Source organism: Lineus longissimus, chromosome 13 (assembly GCF_910592395.1).
Source record: "Lineus longissimus chromosome 13, tnLinLong1.2, whole genome shotgun sequence".
Lineage (NCBI taxonomy): Eukaryota > Metazoa > Nemertea > Pilidiophora > Heteronemertea > Lineidae > Lineus > Lineus longissimus.
In genome coordinates, this window is record NC_088320.1 from 13539922 (window position 1) to 13558359 (window position 18438).

General features: G+C 42.1%; 1 protein-coding gene across 1 annotated transcript; it reads left to right on the forward strand.

Annotated features, from left to right (window-relative positions):
• The first annotated feature begins 9612 nt into the window (after positions 1–9612).
• Positions 9613–15694, forward strand: LOC135498180 (uncharacterized). The gene is made up of 2 exons (XM_064788380.1): positions 9613–9776; positions 14516–15694. Exons 1-2 carry the CDS (start codon positions 9672–9674, stop codon positions 15422–15424), a joined length of 1014 nt encoding a protein of 337 aa, XP_064644450.1. The 5' UTR covers positions 9613–9671; the 3' UTR covers positions 15425–15694.
• The last annotated feature ends 2744 nt before the right edge of the window (positions 15695–18438 follow it).

The following is an 18438-nucleotide window of genomic DNA, read 5'->3' on the forward strand; positions in this document are numbered from 1 at the left end:
CCATGACCAGTTATATGGAGATCTCCAGCAGCTACGCAGGACCACCGACTTTATAATAAAATCCGGACTGACTGTCTAAAACGTGGTGAACGAAAGAAGAAGAAGAAGTGTTTTTCTCATTGTTTAGTGAAGGCTTAAACACAGACGCGACAATAATTTTCGCGAAGTTCTAAAATATGGAAAAGCATTTAACAAATGTGAATGATATTGGGCTATCGATACAGGTCTTCCTGTGACCATGCTGTGACAGAGGCCGACCATATATTTCAGCCAATGAATGCCCCCCTAACAGAACATTGTATTACAGTGTATATACAGACAGTGTAGACTTCACCATTTGTGTGCTTGAGTCAGTACGTCCTGTCTTGTTCTGCATGTCCGTGTTGCATGGGCTGAACTTTTCTTGTGTCCCCACCAAAACGGATGTGCATCACAACTACCAATATTACAGTCCTTGACATCTGTATCGGGAGGCATTTTATAATCAGACTCATCATCATCATCATCATCGATCGACTGCGCAGCAGGCGGCCACAAGCTTCCTCCAACCAACCCTATCCTGGGCCGATTCCTCAATTTGTTTTTGTTCCAGCGGTCCTATGGGAGATTTGATATACGTCAGATAAGGCATTCGCTGGCGGCCAGGGCGTCTCCTGCGGTGCGTCGGTTGGTATAGTGCATACAATCTAGCTGGCTCATTGCTTGGCATCCGTAAAATATGTCCCAGGAACGTCAATTGGCGGAGGTGCACACAATGTATTAGGGGGGTGCACTTCACCAGTGAGTACACTGTTGTATTTGATACATGGTCGGTCCGCTTGATATTTAACATGATCCTGTAGCATGATTTTTGCAAACGCGTTGATGTTATTTTCCATGTGTTTGGTAATCACCCAGGACTCACATCCGTATAACAGTACGGTGAGGCAGGTGGTAGTGAAGAGGCGCACTTTTGTACTGATCGATATGGTTTGACTTCTCCAGAGTTTCTCAAACTTCCAGAAGGTAGACCAGGCGAGGGCTTTTCTTCTCTTCAGGTCAGCTGCACTTGAGTCCACCATGGAGCCCAGATACTTGAAGTCAGTCACATGCTGTATGGGTTCTCCATATACTTTTAGTGGTGTACTTGTATCGCAGTGGCGTGTCATGTACTCTGTTTTTGGGACGTTTATCATCAATCCGATGTCTTTGGCACTGTCCGTCGTTCTGTCGATCTGATGCTGTGCGTGTGGTGTTATAGACTCCATGAGTGCGATATCATCTGCGAAGTCCAGATCATTGAGCCGCCTTGCAGGATATCGCCTAGAAGCGCGGGGATGAGTTACAACTCCACTGTCACCACCTAAGGTGGCCTTTTGCAGCAGGAAGTCTACCAAGATGATGAATAGGAATGGAGCAAGAACATCACCCTGGAGCACTCCGGTCGTGACACCAAAGGTTTCCGAGATGCCACCATTGACTGTTACAGCGCTTTGGGAGTCTGTGTACAGGACCTTTATGGCGTCCACTAACTTCTTCGGGATTCCATAGCTGCGCAGGATGGCAAACATAGCAGTCCTGTTGATGGAGTCAAAGGCCTTCCTAAAGTCAATGAAAGTGACATTCAGTGGGAGTTGTTGGTCCTGGAAGCCCTCCATAATCCTTCGTAGGGTATGTGTCTGCTGGATACAGCTTCTTCCCCTCCGGAAGCCAGCCTGGTTATTTCTCAGGAGTGGATCGACTTGATCGCGGATTCTATTGAAAAGAATCTTGTTGTAGACCTTGGCAGCGATGGACATGAGACTGATTCCCTGTATTTGGTCATCATGAATAGGTTTCCCTTCTTTGGCAGAGGAACGATGATGTTTGTAGTCCACTGTTTGGGGGGCTGCAGAGTTGTGTACACCTCGACACAGAACTTGTGGATGACTTCAGCCATTGGGGCTCCACCTCCTTGGAGAGCTTCTGCGGTTATGGCACAATCCAGACCTGCGGCACGGTTCTTTTTCATCGCGGCAATGGCTTTCTCTGTCTCCCTCCGTGTTGGTGGGTCGGTGCATATTGGTAGGTCTTCATCAGCTGGGTGTGGGAGATTGTCTGATGTGTGTCCTGTGCTGTTGTTAAGCAAGGAGCTGAAGTACTTTCCCCATTCTTCAAGGAGCTCGTGGTCGTTTGATGGCTGTGTTCCATCGAGTTTCTTGACCTTGGTGGCCGAGTTCTGATTTTTCCCAGAGAGGGCATGGATCAACTTCCAGGTCATACTATACTGGCCTCTCTTGTTCGCCTCCTCCAGCTCCTCTAGCTGCTTGTCCAGACTAATAACCTTTAACAATGCATCTTATGATTGAGAGTCGGCCTCCCCATATTGTTTTTCTGGTGAACAGAGAAATGAAGCGTAGGAACACTCTTTTAAATATTTGTAATATGTTTGATCTTTTGAAAAACCTTGGTTTTTCGGCCAGCACAAATATGCACTCCTGCGTGGAGGTGCAGCGACGCGACAAAGCAGAGTAAGAAGGTTTCCACAGTCTCAAAAACCTCTACGGGGTGTGTATTTTGTTTCCGAAAGATTTCCTAAGATTTTTTCAGAACCTCACCAACATTTATTTCTAATGCTAAGAGTACGTGTGCCCTATATTAACAATAGTTTAGATGGTGCAACCATTTTCAACCATTCCACTGCTGCATCGAACACACAAGTTTATCTTTGTCAAAAAATCTTTTTTTCTTATTTCAGGTAGGGGTGTTTTCACTCAAGTCCTTTTTGAAAAAGGTGACTTCCTCTTGATTTGCAAGGGGGAGATGATAAAAACAGCTGAAGCTGAAATTAGAGAAGAACGTTACAAAGAGGCTGGTTTAGGAAGCTTCATGTATTTTTTCAAATTCAGAAGTGAAACGATGTGGTAAGTTTTAATGTGTTTGCATTTAAAAATTATGCGGTTAAAGGGAATTTCGCACGACAATCGATTCAGCCTACTTTTTACATTTTCCTGGGCGGTGAAAATGAACCGTCTCATTTCCTGTTTGGCGCAGATCAGTGAGCTAGGTTAGACATAATAAACATTAAGACAATAAGGCCCGCAAGCAATAGGGTGCCATTCAGGAACTTGCCTACGACTTGATGAAGCATCAATTGCTTTGATACCGACTGACACGCGGGAGGGACAATGCATTGCTCATACGAATTCGAATGTTGGAGATGAGTAAAGAGTATCTGTATTGTTTTAGATCAGAACGTCACACGCCTTCCAAACAGCTTCGAACATTGTCATCCAGTTGCTCCTTCCTGACATAGCTATATATTATGAGTTAAACAATTATTTGTGAATATGCACTGAGATTTTGTCAGGGAGCAGGTACAATCTGGACTACCAACATATGTCGTGAATATTTGCATTCTACAACTTTCAGACAATATATTAATTACATAGGAGAGTTTGTTCCACCCGAACTTTGAGCTTTCCATTACTGTATATTGTAATGCATTTTTTATACGAGGTTTGATTGCTGAGGGTAATTACTTTGCAAGGCTAATTTATTTGTTTGAATTTCAGTGTCGATGCAACACGAGACGATGGAAGTCTTGGGCGCTTAGTGAATGATGGCGTGAACGGGTCGGACAATTGTTCAATGAGAATGGTGGCGAATGAAGGGAAGCCATATTTGGCTTTATTTGCCAGCAGGAACATTGGCATTGGCGAGGAATTACGATACGATTATGGTGTTACAGATCTACCATGGGGAACATTTGACAAGCCATTAAGCTTTGTTTTTATCAATAATTAGACTCTGTCGTAGTGTGGCATGACACCAAGGGAAAATCAGTTTTTCTTGGATGATTCAATTGACCTCTGACAAATTCATTGGCACTCTAAACTCACAAATAGAAACGAAGACTCAAGTTCTTTTAAACAGACTACTCGTGCATTTTAGCACACATAGAACTGGTGATATTATTGATGCATAAAAATCCAAGAATATGAGAGGTCTCCCCTTTTTGTGTATGAACTTTCTGAACGTTGAACTAATTACGTTTAAGTGGACACGAAGTGCGATCGGCTATGCTGAAGGCCGGTCCACTTAAAAAAGGTCCAGTTCGACATAAGGTTGAAAATGCCTCTTTCTGAAAGAAATGTCCCCATAACTATGGCATTTTCGATACAAAGAAGGACCAAGTGATTTTTAAACTACCAGTCTAATGTTGTTATTTTTTCATGCAAGTGCCCCCACCGAAATATGATTGGTAGAACAGGTCGCGACGCCATGATCATGGAGCGAGACAGACAAATGTGTATGTGTTCACTATCATGACACCAAGCATTACATTTGTTGCATTTCATATTTCCCGCGTTTGACGTCATGATTCAGCCATATGCTGTCAAATCTTCTCAGTTAAACTCTTATCCTAAATTAAAGAATTGTTTTGTACTAATCGCATGCAATTATTTATAAAAGCAAGTACAATTGTGGCATATGTGTATTTTATCGAATGTTATTTTTAGATTTTGCAACAATCGTCATTCGTTCGCAGCGCCATCCGTCATCATGCCGCCATTTGAAGTGCATCGATATTCCCTGCGTCCTCGCCCATGTCGCCCCGGTCCTGATCGCACAAGAAGGACGTGTTCTGGATGTTACGATACGAGGTTGCGTAGCAGTAAGAAGAAGACAACGCCGACCTTTTGGCCTGTAGAAGTCGATGACTACGACTTCGATACCAATAAGTAACAGATGCTTGATTGTACATTACCTGTTACATTAATCTTCAATATGATGAAGGAAGTTATCTTAACGGAAGAAGAAGAGAAGAAGAAGTAAGACCTCGAAACATTCAATGCTCCCATGTATTCACATGTGTTACATGTATCATGTGCATGCTGAGTGCATTCTCCTGTACATTCTGACATTTGCATTGTGTGCATCATTGTCGTAGAGCATGTGTCATTCACATTTGTCCACAAGTTCTGTAGGTCTACTCATTGGTAGTCCCCAGTCTACTTCTGGATAGGGCCTTAGACTTAGTGGGAGCTACCTCATCGATCAGTATAGCCTACCTTACCATTCTTTTACATGTCGGAAGAGCATGAATAATGAAGCGGCCGAAGGAAGGGTGACCTGCCGATCGAGTGAGCCTAAAGTCCTGACTGTTCCAGGTGGTATGTATTGTGTGGAGGGGGGAGGGGGGGGGGGGGGAATCAATGCAACATCAAATATTTCAATATCGACATACAGCATACATGTATCTTTTATCTTTCCAGGTATTGTGTCCACTATATCGGCTACAGTACCAAATGGGACCAGTGGGTTGATCATGGAGATGTCAAGTCGCAATACTTCAACAGAACAGATGCTTGATTGTATCTCACTTTAGTTTGGCATATCTTGGAACCTCATCCTTATTTCCATTAGGCCCTGAATGGGTCTCAGTTTCTGGGATATTGTGCCACTTCACAGGGGGAAACTTTGCACTTTTGGAATCGGCACCCCTAAATTTCCCTAAAACACCAATTTTGTCCTGGTTCCCAGATATGTCAAACTGAACTGTACGTGTACTTGGCCCATGGCACCCTGAATTTAGAGTTTTGGATTCTATGTAAATTTCTTTATGTTTTAAATGTTGAATGGGTGGCATTTTTTGTGGTCACCCTGAATATGTTCTTTTATTTATGTCCAATCATTCAATATCTGAAGTGTAATCTTTTAAGTTTTGAATAAAAATCATTGATTTGTATTGTTTCTAAATGGTTGCTCATATTGTCTTTTCTCAGGTTGACTCATCTGCAGAATAATGATGTCACATTGTCATCTCCAAGTGCCTTGACCCAAGTCATGGAATGAGGACATTCCTTCGCCTGGTTGTTCAAAACAAGTTTGACAACAATGCCACTTTTTCTGAAAAAACAACCCTGCCCCTGCCCCTGACCCTGCTCCCCCCTCCCTCCCTCCAGGACAACCATCCAACCCCTTGGAGATGTTCTTCTAGTGTCCACAGTAAGACCTTTTGGAGGGCAGATGCCCATAAGGAAGAATCTTAGGTGCAATTGGAAAATTTCTCCCTCCCCCCCCCCCCCCTTCACCCTTCACCCTTCAGGCACAGCCTAGGACAATCCCAGTCACTTGGGACTATAGATTAGGAAGCTCAGACATTGATCAATGAGAGTAAAATCCCATGTTAAATAGGTAACGTCTGCTGTTACAAGCACAAAAGAGCCTGTGTTGAAGTAGAAAATTAGACAAAATGCAGTGAATTTTCTGAAGAAAAACATCAAAAGATCTGGTTCTAAATCTCCATAGAATGCCATGATTTTTTTACTGGACGTCCCCAAAATACAAAGAAATTCAGTTCCACTGCTACTCGTGAGATGGCGTGGGTGAGGCATTTTCTAAAAATCAACTTCACATTCGACTTCGCCATTTCAAGCCGCTTTTCCATTAAAAATATGACGATCTCGTAAATATCTGAATACAGGCCCGGTAGGGATAGGCCATAAAAATTAAAGCTAATGCCTTTCTGACATGTAAAAGATGTTGAAATTTCATTCGGGACTGCTACACCTGTGAATTTATTGGCCCCATCGTAGCGACGAGACGAAATCCTCATTTTCCACTGTTTCCCAACGTCGGTCGGAACTAAAATTGTAGATGGCGCTCGCAACAAATGCAACCCGGTGTAACATCTGTGGTTGTTCCCCATGTGTCAGTGTTCCCAAACAATAGGCAGCTAGAGAGACCACGACTTTTCAATAGGGGGGATACACAGACAAACTTGTCAATCTATTTTTGAGCGTTCCCAAACAATGAGGGGAAACACTCAAAAACAGAAACACTCAAAAACATTACACCGGTGTCACGATATGAAACGAACCTAATGTACCTTGCGTCAATTTGAGTGACGTTAATGCAAGTACCAATTCGTGTCTTGTCCCCCCCCCCCCCCCTCCTCAAGGGTACGACACCTTATCACCCTATAACGACATCTTAAGGCTCAAGCATCACCCTTTTTTCACCAAGGCTACTTTTTCTTTCGTCAAGACATCACCATCAACAATATATCAGTTGTCACCGTCATATAAAGTAACCGGACTAATTTTACTGGGTAAGGCTGTATGTTCGACAAGACATCGACACATTAGCATCCTTATTCTTTTCAGCTTCGCCAAATTTTCACTGAAGGAAATATAAACACTACTTAAGCATCGGCAAAGATTAGTGGTGATAGCTCAACTACCCTTGAGGAGGGGGGGGGGGGATACAAGAAACGAATTGATACTTGCATAATATCATCGCCGACTCCGTAAGCGAGTTGATTTCCATTTTTGTGCGTTTTATTATTAGTTTCAACGTGATTTCCCGTTCCGACCCGCGGCATGGCGGACGGAATAACGACGTGGGCGTCCTCAAGTCACAATCGCGTCAGGTTCTGACTTCGATGTACTCGGGATGACTTCTCGTCCTCGTCGAAACCGTAAAAGCGTGTAGCGGCCGAGTCCGCGATCACCCGGAACTTGTTTTCTTGGGGACTGGGGTCAATCTTAGACTCCCTTTCAAACAACTCGCTGCAACAATATATAAATCGAGGAGATGCAAACCATTAGACCCATATAGCAGAGAGTCGGTACGGCGTTTCCCTGCGGGAAAACTACGTTAACACCGTGGCCAGCTGGTTATATCCGATTGTGAAGTCAGTTACGCTGGGGCGGGCAATTGGTGTTTTTTGGGACGTTTCCGTCCTCTGCTTACCATCAGCACTAGCGGATAATTTGAATTACCAGATACCTGCTGCGGCCGTATGGGTTCAGGATGCCGCTACGATCTAACTGAATATCGAGCACACATTAGACATCGCAGGGACCATTGTCAAAAGGAAACGACGACGATCGTGTTTGTGCGAATGGGGCGTGGCATGTGTCTCGAGCATGCCAGTTCCTTTTAAAATAAACGAATGGTCTTTGATTGGACAGTTGGTGATACACAACTCGATGAGCCAAGTAACCATGGTCGAGTTTGTCTGGGAGCCGAGGGCAGAGTAGTAGTGTCACGTGGTATTACGTCATGCTTGAATGAATATCCTAATTTTCTCCGAAATTGTTACAGGAAGCACTACGGTCGTACATTGTATCGATTGGACACCGTCAGTATACTAAAACCTGCTCAAATATGCTGCTACTCCAAATAGCTACAAAATGGGCCATCTGCAGGGAAGGTAAATACTCATGACATTTATTCATTGAGTAATGAGAATGCAACATAAATTAGTGTAAACAGATGTCAGATGTTTGTGTTATAATTATTATTGGCTCAGATAATAATTCCCTTGCGGACGGGGTATTTGGGCTTATCGCAAACAGCAGAATGCGAAACGCAAATTAGCGATATGCCGACCTCATGATCATCAGTGGAAGTCCTGTCCGAGACAAGACCACTAATGAATATTCATAGGTCGAGGCCTATCAATTAGACGAGTGCATGTTTTTAACTCTCTAGCACATATTTGGAGAGGTATTGAAAAAATATTTGCTGTGGCAAGTCTACAGATATAAAGAAATAATTTGATGAAAAAATTAATTTCGAATTTTGCTAATTGGGTAATAGGGGGCGTGTTTTGAGTTTTTTCTGCCAGTTGGCTGAAAAGAGTGGAAATATCAAAGTCTGTCTAATTTGTCGATTATCAAAAAATTTCCGTGGTCAACTACCAGTTTATTTTTCACCATTTACTTGCCCGACTCTCCGGAATAACATAATCTAAATTTCAGATTCACAACCCCACGCAGTATTTGATGCGTCGCGGTCAAACATTGACAATTTAAAGGCTAAAAGGCTTAAAAAATCAATTGTGGTCTTGTCTCGTCCGCCACAGATATATGGAACATGTATGAAGAGGGGAATATTCATGAGATTATAATGAGCCGGATATTTGCCTTCGCGATATGAAATGACGAATTTCTATTTTAGCCTGGTATGCAGAAAGGTGGATATAATATTATAAAAGCAAAGTATGATTGTTCCCGAGATATTGCCATGGAAAATGTTTGCATAACACGATCAAAGTGTGCTCATTGGTGACTTTACTTAAAAGAAACTGTGTCCAATGCGTGCGATGTGCATCGTCGTCAAGCAACCTCCTCGTAATGTCAACGACAAATATATCATCATATTGGAACTACATGTAGTCTGATCCTTGTCCCAGTGCTCTGTTTTGAATACGATAGCACCACTGCGACTTGTTGGTAGTATGTCATAGGGTATTTGAAACAGGGCTGACCGGTCGTTCAAACATGGCGGACGGGCGTTATCTAACTTTGCCGCAAGGGTTTTTATGCATAAGAGGTTTAAAATCTTAGCTCACAGAGAGACCATCTAAGTTGCATTGGTTAGCCTGCCTCTTCAATAGAGGAAAACATGAACGTAGACAATGTCTGCGGAAAAAAAGTGCCTGAAAATTCAGCACACATACATGCCCACATTAACCCCGACAAGATGTGCCAACTGGCGGCAGACATTGATAATGCGCTCGACAGTTTTATTCTTTAATGACCAGGTGTCGTCCAATTAGATGTGTCACATGACCCACGCTTCACCAGCTGCACCATTTATTGCAAAATGTGACAGGGTATTTCGAGCGAGGACCTCTACGATTCATATCGGATACTTTACTAACCAGACCGTGTTTCTACGATACGAAACAAGACAACATGTCTAAATTGTATAGACGGATCGCAACTACTTTGTGTGCCATTGTAGGAACATTTATCATCTTCCAGTTCATGACAACATTTTGTTTTAACAACCACGATAAGGTGATTATAGTCTTTCTTCGCGGAAGTCATCATTGCAGTGACATGTGATTTCTTTTATAGCGACATACAGGCCAGTTTCGTAAATCTTTGCAAATTATTCTATGTAAATGCCTACACAAGTTGATTCACTGTTTCTGGTTCCAACTTGTTCCGTCGGGATATTTTAAAGTGATACTATGATGTGATTTACAACTTTGCGGAAATACGTCCGTTTTTAATTGTTGATCACAAATGTAAAGCTCAAATTTTCCTTTTTTTATTAGATTTATTATAAAATCGCTGAATGTAAACCACCGAGACCGCGAAAATGTTCATGTTGTGACGTCATCAACGAAAACGTCGTCGGCGTAGCGCAATTTCAACGCATCGAAGCGAGCCGTCCGGGCAGGATTAAAACCATCAATTTCTAGAAAATGTGCATTTCGATTCGAAAACCTTACCGATTTATGAGAAAGTGACGTAGTCATTTGTCAAAAACAGCTAAAACATTATATGGTGAAATTTGACACGAGTTACCCTTTAACTCTGAAACTAGCTGCAAAGTTCACCACACGATGACCGGTATATACACGTATAGAGCATTAGCACACTTGAGCACGGAATGGGTGATGGTCATATTCAACAGACTATCAAAATGCACACTGTGTAATAGATTTACATAATTCCCGGTTTCCCTTGATTGTCATTTCGTTTTATTCGCGAGTAACTTTTGTAACGATTGCACACAATGCAGATCCGGAGAAAGCCCCTACACAACCTCACGCCATCGTTATTGTCTTTTGTTATATCATTACGTTGGAATTCCCCCACTCTTGGCTTTCGACATAGGCATGAAGTCGGGACGTCGTCAACTCACGACCTGCGGTCTCGAGCTTCCTATAAGGCCTGAGAAAATCAACTCGTGTTATCTGGTGACTCATCGGATCACACTCCAGCAGTATTCTTATTTTATTGACTATCACCGAACAGAGTTTATGATGATGATGACGACGATAATGCCGATGACGACTATGTCGACGATGAGGACGACGACGGCGGTGGCGATAATGGCAATGATGGCAATGATGGTGATGATGGTGATAATGGTGATAATGGGGATGATGGCGATGATGGTGATAATGTCGTTGATAAAGAAGATTGTGGTGGTTTTATGATGATAACAGTAGTATAAATATTATTTATAATATCGGATATATAGCCCGAGTGGCCATCGTAAGATTGTGCAACCTCTCTAATAGCCGTATGCAATATTGTAAGTCGAATGTAGGGGAGGATGGGGTGTAGGTTGGAACGCGGGGTATTGAAACATTGCATTTTTTGTGGAAAGAGATAATCTGTTACTATTGGCACTCCCATCCTTATAAAGCCTCTCATAGTGCCCTTCTACCACATTGGTATAAAGACATTTGAGGACACCATCTAGTTCTGAGAAAGGTTCATCTGATTTTAGCATATCTGAGTGACTTTTCTACACCTTAAAATGACATTTTTTATAATGAATACAGGAGGAAAAAGCGCAGGTAGTACGGTATGGTGAGTTTTGGTGATGAACAATCAAAATAGGATGAAAAAGAAAACATTTGTTCCAATGTGTGCTCTGGACACGACATGTTTTTTAATCGGAAGGTGTGGGGGCAGGTTGGAACATTTTGAGTGGGGCAGGTTGGAACAGGAAAAGTGCATACAATTTTCTTCAAATTTTAGTAACCCTATATTTTGAGGAAAACTCCACTCCCGCAGTGGGAAAATGTTCCAATCTACCCCGCCCTCCCCTACAGTACGGGGGCTGAGGGGGTACTGTGTGGAAATCTTGCTCCCAAAATTACTATTAAGGGCACTATTTGACTCATCATTTGAGCGAGGGTAGACATCCTGAAACCTGGCAGCAAGGGCGATAAATCATGTTTTTGTCTGCAATGAGGGAAAATCTTTTTGACCTAGCTCTGCAGGTAATGCGTTGTTACCAGCATATGACCATTGCTATTCCTATTTAATAGCTTCATCATCCTATCCATAATCAGCAGAAAGTTTGAACATCAAGGTTGCCAAAAGTCAAACTATGACGTCCCAACGGCGTTGCTAAAAATGACAGGCCCAAGCAACTGATTATTTTTAATTAACAGAATTAAGGAATTTACTTTTATTAGATTTATTTACTGAGTCTGTAAGGGTACGGTATGAGAATGTTTTTGAAACAATCATATTTCCCATAACACTCATATTGACCCCATGGCGGCCTTTTGTATTTCGGCCAATTGAAATTTTTTAAATCGACCTAAAATTGCTAGATTCAGACCAAAACGGTAAAATTCAATAAATGATGTTTGAATATTGTGATAGTACAACAACACTTCGACTAAATGATCATCAACGCACAAATGTAACAGAACTTGCCTCTTTCGGCCCTGTATTGCCACACTGGCAGACTAAGAGGTGCATCATATTATCGCCAAATAGGCCAACCTACGACTATTTCTAAAATCACTGAATTAGTCTGTAACCATAGTATTTCTGGGTAGCTGACAAAAACATATCAATCAATTTTAGCTACCGTTTTTTTAAACTGCTCTGCATCCTTGTGCAACCTCATCCCAAGTTAGTTTATGCGCTTTCGGCATGATCCAAAATCGTGATACATGTGTATAAGGGACAAAGGATATTAGTGTAATTTGAAAGTACAACACAACCCCAGCTGCTACACCGTTTGACAACTTAAACATAGCTCCTTTGGTGGTCCTAGCATAACCTCGTCATACTCACAGTGAGAAAACTGTCAAATAGATGTGCTGTCTGATCCATACCATCGGCTGTTGTTTACAGGATGCCCGTCGGATTGTGCCTGGATTTGGTCTCCGAGGTGGTTGGGGTTGACTCGGAGAGGTCGAAGATGCTCGGAGAAGTTATAGTTGATTCCACAGTGTGAAGACGTGTGGAAGTTGTTTGAAATCTGCCTCTACGTCAATGTCTAAACCTGGCACTGGCAATTTCACCGTGTTGCTGTATGATGCCCAGAAAAAATCCATACATATCGGCGTGGGCATCTCCTCAGTCAAATAGCTTATCTTAGTGTGGGCACTGTGACTTCTCCTAGCCCTCTCGATCACTACCCTTTACTGAGTCCTGCAGGTCTGTAGGTATATTTAATCGATTCAGGGTGAATTTCTACTCAATGATCTAGCATATTTGTGAAATTAGTCCAAAATTCAGGGAATATTTTCAGCAAAATCGGTCGTATACAGTGGAACCTTGTCATTGCGTTACCATATGCAGTCGTGTCATTAGGCCCTTTTGGGAGCCGACAGGTAGTCTTCATCTACTGTGTCTTCATATCTTAATTCTCTCTCAGATCAGAGCATTAATTTCCGTTTGTCAGTTTTGCCATTATTCCAGGCCAGTATCACCAAATACATGTAGGTATGAACGAGGTCATGCTACATGTGGTGTCTTATATCATAGTTACGGAAAATATTTTCAGTGCTATGCTTGACCAAGTTATCTAGTTTTTTATATTGCTTTATTCCAGCAGCTTTTTCTTTTGATTAAAGGGTTTCGAAAGTTGTCGCTGACAGTTTCTCTTAAAAATTATATAGTGTAAAAGGACGTTTTGTTTTGCTTGGTGAATACCTCAAAGCAGAATGCTTTTTAAAGCACTAATATAAGAAGATAATGGCCATTTAATCAAAGTATTGTGGTACTACCATAATATAAAAATAAACATCATTGATTGAATTTCCCGTTTCGGTCTGAATTAGCAATTGTTTGGTCGATTTTAGAAATTTGGCCGAAATACAAATGGTCGCCAAGGGGTCATTATGAGTGCTATGGAAAAGATGATCGTTTCATACTGGATCCATCAATGAATAAATATAATAAAAGTGCATTCCTTAACTTTGTTTATTTCGAATTTGTTTATTGAGACAAGACCACAATTGATTTTTTAAGCCTTTTAGGAGTTAAATTGTCAATGTTTGACCGCGACGCATTAAATACTGCGCGGGGTTGTGAATCTGAAATTTTGTTATGATATTCAGGACAGTCGGGCAAGCAAATGGTGAAAAATAAACTGGTAGTTGACCACGGAAATTTTTTGATAATCTACAAATTAGACAGACATTGATATTTCCACTCTTTTCAGCCAACTGGCAGAAAAATCACAAAACACGCCCCCTATTACCAAATTAGCAAAATTCGAAATTAATATTTTCATCAAATAATTTCTTTATATCTGTAGACTTGCCACAACAAATATTTTTTCAATACCTCTCCAAATATGTACTTGAGAGTTAAAAACATGCACTCGTCTAATTGAAAGGCCTCGACCCTCCAACCTATGAATATTCATTAGTGGTCTTGTCTCTATTGGGCCTGTCATTATGGGCAACGCCATTATGACATCATAGTTTGACCTTTTGAACTTTTTGCTGATTATGGATTATAAATGATGATGTAGCTGATAGGAATAGCTTCATTTTGAATGGTACTGCCTCAAACAATGCATTACCTGCAGAGCTAGGTCAAAAAGAGTTCCCCTTCACCAACTTTTTACGGCTTTTTCGGCGTCCTGCACTTCAGACAAAAACACTCACTCTCAGGTTCTACCCTCGCTAAAATGACGAGTCCCGATCAGCTAGTGCCCGTATCAAATATGAAGAGTAATTTTGGGAGCAAGATTTGCACAAAAAAAACCCTTAGCCCCAGGACTAGTAGTTGTCGTCTAATTGCTGCTCTTCTTATTCCAGAAAGATAGCATTCAATTCAAGAATGACATCAGGACACATAATCAGCGCAGGAATGAAAAACGAGTAAGTCGGGGCGTTTACAGTGAAGATATCACCATCGTGACAGCATATTTTGACCTTGGAACTTTTCGAAAAGGCAACAAAAATTCTCGAATATTCACCAAACAAATGTATGAAAGGCGCTTGGGGGAATATGGCCGGCTCATGAATAACGTAGTGGCATTCTTCGATGACAAACACATTTATGAGACGTTTAAAACGATCCGCGCGACACAAGAGAAGAAAACAAAGATATTTCTGATCAACAGGAAGGCGCTGAGGAGTTTTCAAGTGATTAATAAAGTGAGGGAGATCCTTTCGTATAAAGGCTACCCACAGTTTCATCCCAATACGGTTGTGCCTGAATATGGCTGCTCAATGAATGCCAAGTATGAACTTGTCGAGTTAGCTGCAAAGGAGAATGTGTTCAATACATCTTATTTCGCATGGTTTGATGGAGGATTTTTTCAAAACCAGACTGACCACCTTCCATTTAAGTTGGCTACCCCGCCAGGATTTGACCAATCGAAGGTTGGCTACGGCCAGATGTTGCCTTTAAACAGCAAGCTGTCTCCGCAAGAGATATTCTTGACTAACCAATATTCTCTGTGTGGATGTGTATTCATCGCCAGGCGTGACGTCATGCTAAGATGGACAAAATTGTATCGATTCTACGCGGACCTATTTTTAAACCGAGGGCTGGCCAGCACTGATGAACAGGTCCTTTATGCAATGTTTTCCGACAAAATTGACAAACCAACAATTCGAATTCAACGGTATTGGGAAAGGCCAGCTAAAAATGTTTGGAGTGTTTTGGGCTATGTAATGAAAGACAGCTGGAAGAATCACCAACTCGGTAATACTGCTTGACAATTATTTTACCGCTTGTAACCAAAGAAGAAAGGGCACTTTCGACAAATTTGGATGAAATCTTGAGGTTATTTATTTTCGCGTGTATCAAGGAGGATACCGCGGTGGCGTCACGGCTTTTCCAAGATGGCGCTGCATATTGTAAACAAACTCTATCCACGGCCAAGGGAAAATCAAGTCATCAAATAAAGTTCGATTTTTCGCATCAAATCAGAGTTATTAGTACTTTTCTGCTATGAAATAAGTCTTCAGACAATAATTTATAATTTGAATAATGAAAAGTGCTGTTTTGATGGGGAAAAATAGGGTTTTTAAAACCAAATAGCCGGGCATCGATCTTCCCAAATTAGCGATGGTTTCAAAACAGTCTCCCAGATATGGGCCGGCAATGTCTTCTTTATCATAATGGGATTTGGAGGCATGTTTACAGATTTTACAAGTTCGAGACCTGTAGGACCTAAAACTCGCATAGATCCCCATAGATCCCCTCTATTTGTCGAGTTAGCGCCCCTGTAAGATCATGCATTTTCGGACACTAGCACGAAATCTTCCTGCGGATATCGCGGTTTCGGTAATGATTTAAGGAGAAATTGACTGTTCTTAGAGTTGTATGGGACAGAAATAAGTTCATACTTCATGAATACATGAATATGATATGGGGGGGGGGGGGGGGGGGGGTTCTAAGTCAAAACAATAACAAACTCAACTGCATCTCTACCGTGTATCGCGTAGTGCATTGCCTAGTGTATTTCGTAGTGTATATTAGCGGATGCATTATTTCCGCACTTTGGCCACGCCAAACGTCTTTTTTATTCGTGGGAGTTAATCTGCTCTTTAAATTTTATTTTACACAGGAAGAATCCATACTAGGTATTGCAATATTTCATGTCTTTTGGTGTTTTGTGTACAGGAGCGCACCAGACAGTGAGACGTGGAGATATGTTCTGTGCTGGTGCTGTCAGTAGACTGAATGTGATTGGTCATAGCCATCAGTAATATGGGTCGTGATCACGTGATGTGACGTCACCGCGGTATCCTCCTTGGGCACCAGACCAAGTTCCTGAACTATTCTCCAAGTTGACTGAGTAAGGTGATAAAAGCAGTCCTTGATGTCGGGGTCATCCCCAAGGGTGTTTCTTAAAGCATTGAGCGCTGCGATTTCAAAGTCTGTCATCACAATGGCAGGACTTGGTGCGTACCAAAACGTGTTTTGGCAGCTTTCTGCAATCTTTGTAGAATTCGAGAATTTAGTTACGACTGAGAATTTTGACTTGGTCAGTGTAACGGAATCATGGCTCAACGACACTGTTGCGGATGCGTCTATCTTGAATGTAAACGAATATAACGTATAATTAGAAACGATAGGCAACGGAAGGGAGGAGGTGTCCTTTTTGCTGTAAAAAGTTCATATAAATTTGGCCGTCGCTCTGATCTCGAAATTGAAGGTGCCGAAATTCTGGTATGCGAGTTGCAGCTTGAGAATGGTCGCAAAATGGCTTTTGTTACGTGTTACCGGCCGCCAGAGTCAATAGGCTTTGTAGCAAAGCTTCGTGAAGTGTTGGACAACTGTGAGGATAAATTCTCCATTGTGTGTCTCGCGGGTGATTTCAATTTACCTGAAATAATCTGGGAGAGCGTTTCTGCGCCAGGTTGTGGCGAAGCCCACGACTTTTGTGAACTGGTTAATGATTTTCTTTTGACTCAGCTAGTGCACTGCCCAACGCACAAAGCTGGCAATACTCTCGGTCTAATTCTGACTAATGCTCCGGAATGCTTTTTGGATGCGGATGTTTGGCCCCATATGTACGATTCAGATCACTTCTCGGTTATAACTTGTATTTCACTTCACCCTGTCCGCAACCACGGAGTAACTCGTGTGGTGTACGATTATAAATCGGCGGATTTTAATGGATTGAGGAACTATATAAGTAACAATCTTGGCAGGGATTTTGTGCGCAATCACTGTACGTTTGATATGGACACCATCTGGAACGACTGGCTGAGCGTTTTCAATACCGGTGTAGATTCATTTGTTCCAAAACGAGTGGTGCGTGACAATCATCGCCCGCGCTGGATTGACGCGGAGGTGAAGCATTTGTCCAACAAAGTTAAGACGGCTTGCCGTAAAGCTAAGCGGGTAAATGCTTCCTCGTGGAAAAAGTTCAAGGCCCTTCGGAATAAACTTAGAAACCTAACGAGAGATAAATATAGATCGCATGTTAACTCTTTGGGACAGGAAATCCACTCTAATCCTAAAAAATGGTGGTCTTTTTATCGCGCCATGACTAATTCTAATTCCATTCCGTCAACCGTGAAACTGGGAGACCAAAGTGCAACTGACAACAAGGCTAGAGCCGAGTTATTTAACAAGCACTTTTCCTCGGTCTTTGCTCAATCATCTTCGGTTATTCACACTTTTGAGGACCCTAATCTTGGTTTTGTAGTAATGTCTTTCAATGCCGTGCGGGAGGCTTTAGCCAATGTTGATGCGGCTAAAGCTAGCAGCCCAGATCATGTGTCTCCTCGAGTTTTGAAACATTGCGCAGATGACTTGTGACTTGTGTCTCTGTCGTTTTTATTCAATAGGTCACTGGAACTTGGTTCTGTACCATCAGCATGGAAACATGCTAATGTGATTCCGATCTTTAAGAAGAAGGACAGGAGTATCGTTGAGAATTACCGCGGGGTGTCCCTTCTTTCAGCAGTATCCAAGGTCATGGAAAAATGCTTATTCAATAATGTGTATCCATACGCTGAACCATTATTAAACCAGGGTCAGCACGGTTTTCGTAAGGGCCGTTCTACAGGGACGCAACTGGTGGAAATATTCGACAAGATAGGCCAGGAACTGGACAAGGGTGGCCAAGTCGACGTTCTTTACCTTGACCTATCCCGTGCGTTCGACAGTGTCCCCAGCAACCTCCTGTGTCATAAGCTCCACAGTTTTGGTATTCATGATCAACTCTTGAAGTGGTTCGGGTCGTACCTGAACTCACGGACCCAAAAGATGGTGC

Excerpts from the sequence above, each read along its gene's own strand:
- LOC135498180 (XM_064788380.1), top strand. The coding sequence starts at position 9,672 with ATGTCTAAATTGTATAGACGGATCGCAACTACTTTGTGTGCCATTGTA. Across the intron at positions 9,777-14,515 it reads GTTTTAACAACCACGATAAG|AAAGATAGCATTCAATTCAA; the intron begins GTGATTATAGTC and ends TTCTTATTCCAG.